At 61.3% G+C, this 2,507-nt stretch overlaps 1 protein-coding gene across 1 annotated transcript in view; it reads right to left on the bottom strand.

Moving 5' to 3' along the window:
* Positions 1 to 1,038: 1,038 nt before the first annotated feature.
* Positions 1,039 to 2,507, bottom strand: part of GDF15 (growth differentiation factor 15) — a 3,391-nt gene continuing 1,922 nt past the window's right edge. The window contains exon 2 of the mRNA XM_005430375.2: positions 1,039 to 2,314. Coding sequence (XP_005430432.1) covers positions 1,518 to 2,314 — 797 coding nt within the window. The 3' untranslated portion in view covers positions 1,039 to 1,517. The remainder of the gene's footprint in view (positions 2,315 to 2,507) is intronic.

Here is a 2,507-nt window from a genome sequence, read left to right as displayed (position 1 = left end):
GACATCCGGTGCCACCTGCTCGATCCTTTCCCGCTAAATCTGCAGCTTTGGGGAAAAAAGAACAAACTCCTTTTTTTTAATCCTCCCGGTGGGACCCCGAGCTGTTGGGACATAGGGAGCCCACGGTTTGTCTGGGTGTCCCCCCAGTCCCTGGGAGGCTTCATTGTGCCCCATTAAATGGTTTAATTATCTCTAATTACCCGCATAGCTCGTGGTCTGTGGGATGGGAAGCCCTGGGCAGGACATGGGGTTTTCCTGGGGGTTCCCCGAGTCTGTGTCCCCAAAGTGGGGGTCCCAAGGGAGCAGACCCTCAGGAGCTCATGTCCCCAAAGTGGGGGTCCCAAGGGACCAAGAGCCAGGTCCCTCCAGTCCCTGTCCCCAGAGAGGCCATCTCAGCCTGCATCCCTCAGTCTCTGGTCCCCAAAATCCCCACCCCAGAGCAGAGCTCCCATATTCCACCTGCCCCAAGGTCCCCAGCAGGAGCTGCTGAGCCCAGGACAGCCCCAGCCCACACTGGAACAGGGGACAGAAAGGAGCAGTGACAGCAGAGCCACCCCATGGAGCCTTGGGGAGGCCTTGGGGACGCCGTGTGTGCCCCCAACCTCCCAGGGGGGTTCCCCCCATCCCTTTGGTGCCCACGGGGCTGGAGGCACCTGGAAATGGGGCAGTGGTCACCCCCAGGGGTCAGAGCAGTGCCCGGTGCCCTTCCCAAGGACACAAACAGCCCAAAGGTCTCTGGGAGCAGTGCCCAGGCATGACTCACACGCTGGCACTGGGAAGCCCTGGGGATTTACCAGCAAATCCACGTGGAGGCAGATCCCAGGGGGGCTGAGGGTCCTGTCAGAGCCCCCCCAGGTGCGCAGGAGGAGCAGCCAGAACCCCTGTTACAATCACTTTATTCATGATTATTACATCCTTTTGGTTCCATAGAAATATATAAAATAGAAAATCACAAAAGCCCTTCCCCCCCCCCCCCCCCCCCCCAAAAAAAGGATATTTTGTTATAAAATACAATAAGTTAGAAATAAATAGCTGGGTTGCATAAATAAGTCTCTGAGCAAAGAGGGTTTGGAGTGGGATATGGACACCTGGGCACAGACCCACCCCAGCCCATCAGGGGTCTCTCGGGTGGGAAGGACCCACCTGCTCGATAAAATATGGATTTAAATTAGAGAAGAGACAGAGGAACAATTATCTTGGTAGAGAGGTCACAACTGGAGGTGCTGGGGCTGAGCTGGGTGGCAGAGCTGGAGACCCCGGGGCTGAAGCAGAGCCAGGGCTGGAGAGGAGTCACTTGGTGCCACAGGACCTGGATTTTGGGATGCTGGAGAGCCCTTGGCTGAGCTGAGAGGTGCCACAGGACCTGGATTTTGGGATGCTGATGCTGGAGAGCCCATGGCTCAGCGGATCCAGGGCTGGACAGGAGTCATGGTGCCCCAGGATCTGGATTTTGGGATGCTGGAGCTGCAAGCAGTCGGGATGGCTTTGCCCGCCCGGGATGGGCAGAGCTGGAGCTGTCAGGCACAGTGGCACCTGGTGACCAGCATGTCCTCGAAGAGGCTGGACACCAGCCTGCCCTGGCTGTCCAGGTGCATCAGCACCATGGGGTCGTAGCCAGCGGGGACACAGCAGGGAGGAGGGGCAGCCTTGGACAGGGAGTGCACCCTGGATTGGATCTGGGCGTGCATGCTGGCCGGTTTGTAGTTGTGGGGGCAGGAACCCTCGCAGAACCTCATGTGGTAGCTGTTGGGGGCGATCACCCAGTCCGCCCAGCCGATGTCCTGGAAGGAGACCCTCAGCGACTTCAGGCAGCACCTCCCATCGCTCTTCCCGCACTCCTCCTCCAGCCCCCGAGCTCTCCGGGCCGCCCGAGGTGGCTCCTCCAGCGTTTGCATCTCCAGCTCCAGCGTTTGCCCCGCGGAGGCGGCCAGGGCGGCCGAGATGTCGCTGCTGAATTCCAGCTGCAGGCGCAGCGAGGGCTCGGGCCCGGCCAGCCAGGGCTGGATGGCTCCCGTCAGGTCCAGGCTGCGGGAATCCCGCGGCAGCTCCTGGCTGTGCAGCAGCTGCGGGGCGCCCCCAGCCCCCGGCACGGTGGAGATGGTGACCCGAGGTGGCACCGAGGCGCCGGGAGGGGACAGCGGCTGCTTGAGGAGTTTCAGCTCCGCCCGCACCACGCGGAGCTGCCGGTGGAAATCCGCGGTGCGGGACAGCAGGAGGTGGTAGCGGTAGGGACCGAGGGGCTCCCGGTGTCCCTGGGGGTCCCGGTGGCCTTGAGGGTCCTGGTGTTCCTCGGGGATGTCCAGCCAGGGCAGCACTGCGGGGACAGAGGTGACAGCTGATGTAAGAGATAGGAATTCCTCATCAGCCCAGGCTTGGGATCAGCCCCGGCCAGGCAGCCAAGCCTTTGCTTGCAGGGAATCACCCACACCCTGAGGGATGCTGGAAATTCCAACATCCCGTCCATTCCTGGCTGGACGGTCTCAGCTCTCCTGGTGCCAGAGAAGGAA

Source organism: Geospiza fortis, unplaced genomic scaffold, assembly GCF_000277835.1.
Source record: "Geospiza fortis unplaced genomic scaffold, GeoFor_1.0 scaffold569, whole genome shotgun sequence".
In the NCBI taxonomy this organism is placed as follows: domain Eukaryota; kingdom Metazoa; phylum Chordata; class Aves; order Passeriformes; family Thraupidae; genus Geospiza; species Geospiza fortis.
This window is presented reverse-complemented; position numbering and strand designations above follow the sequence as displayed.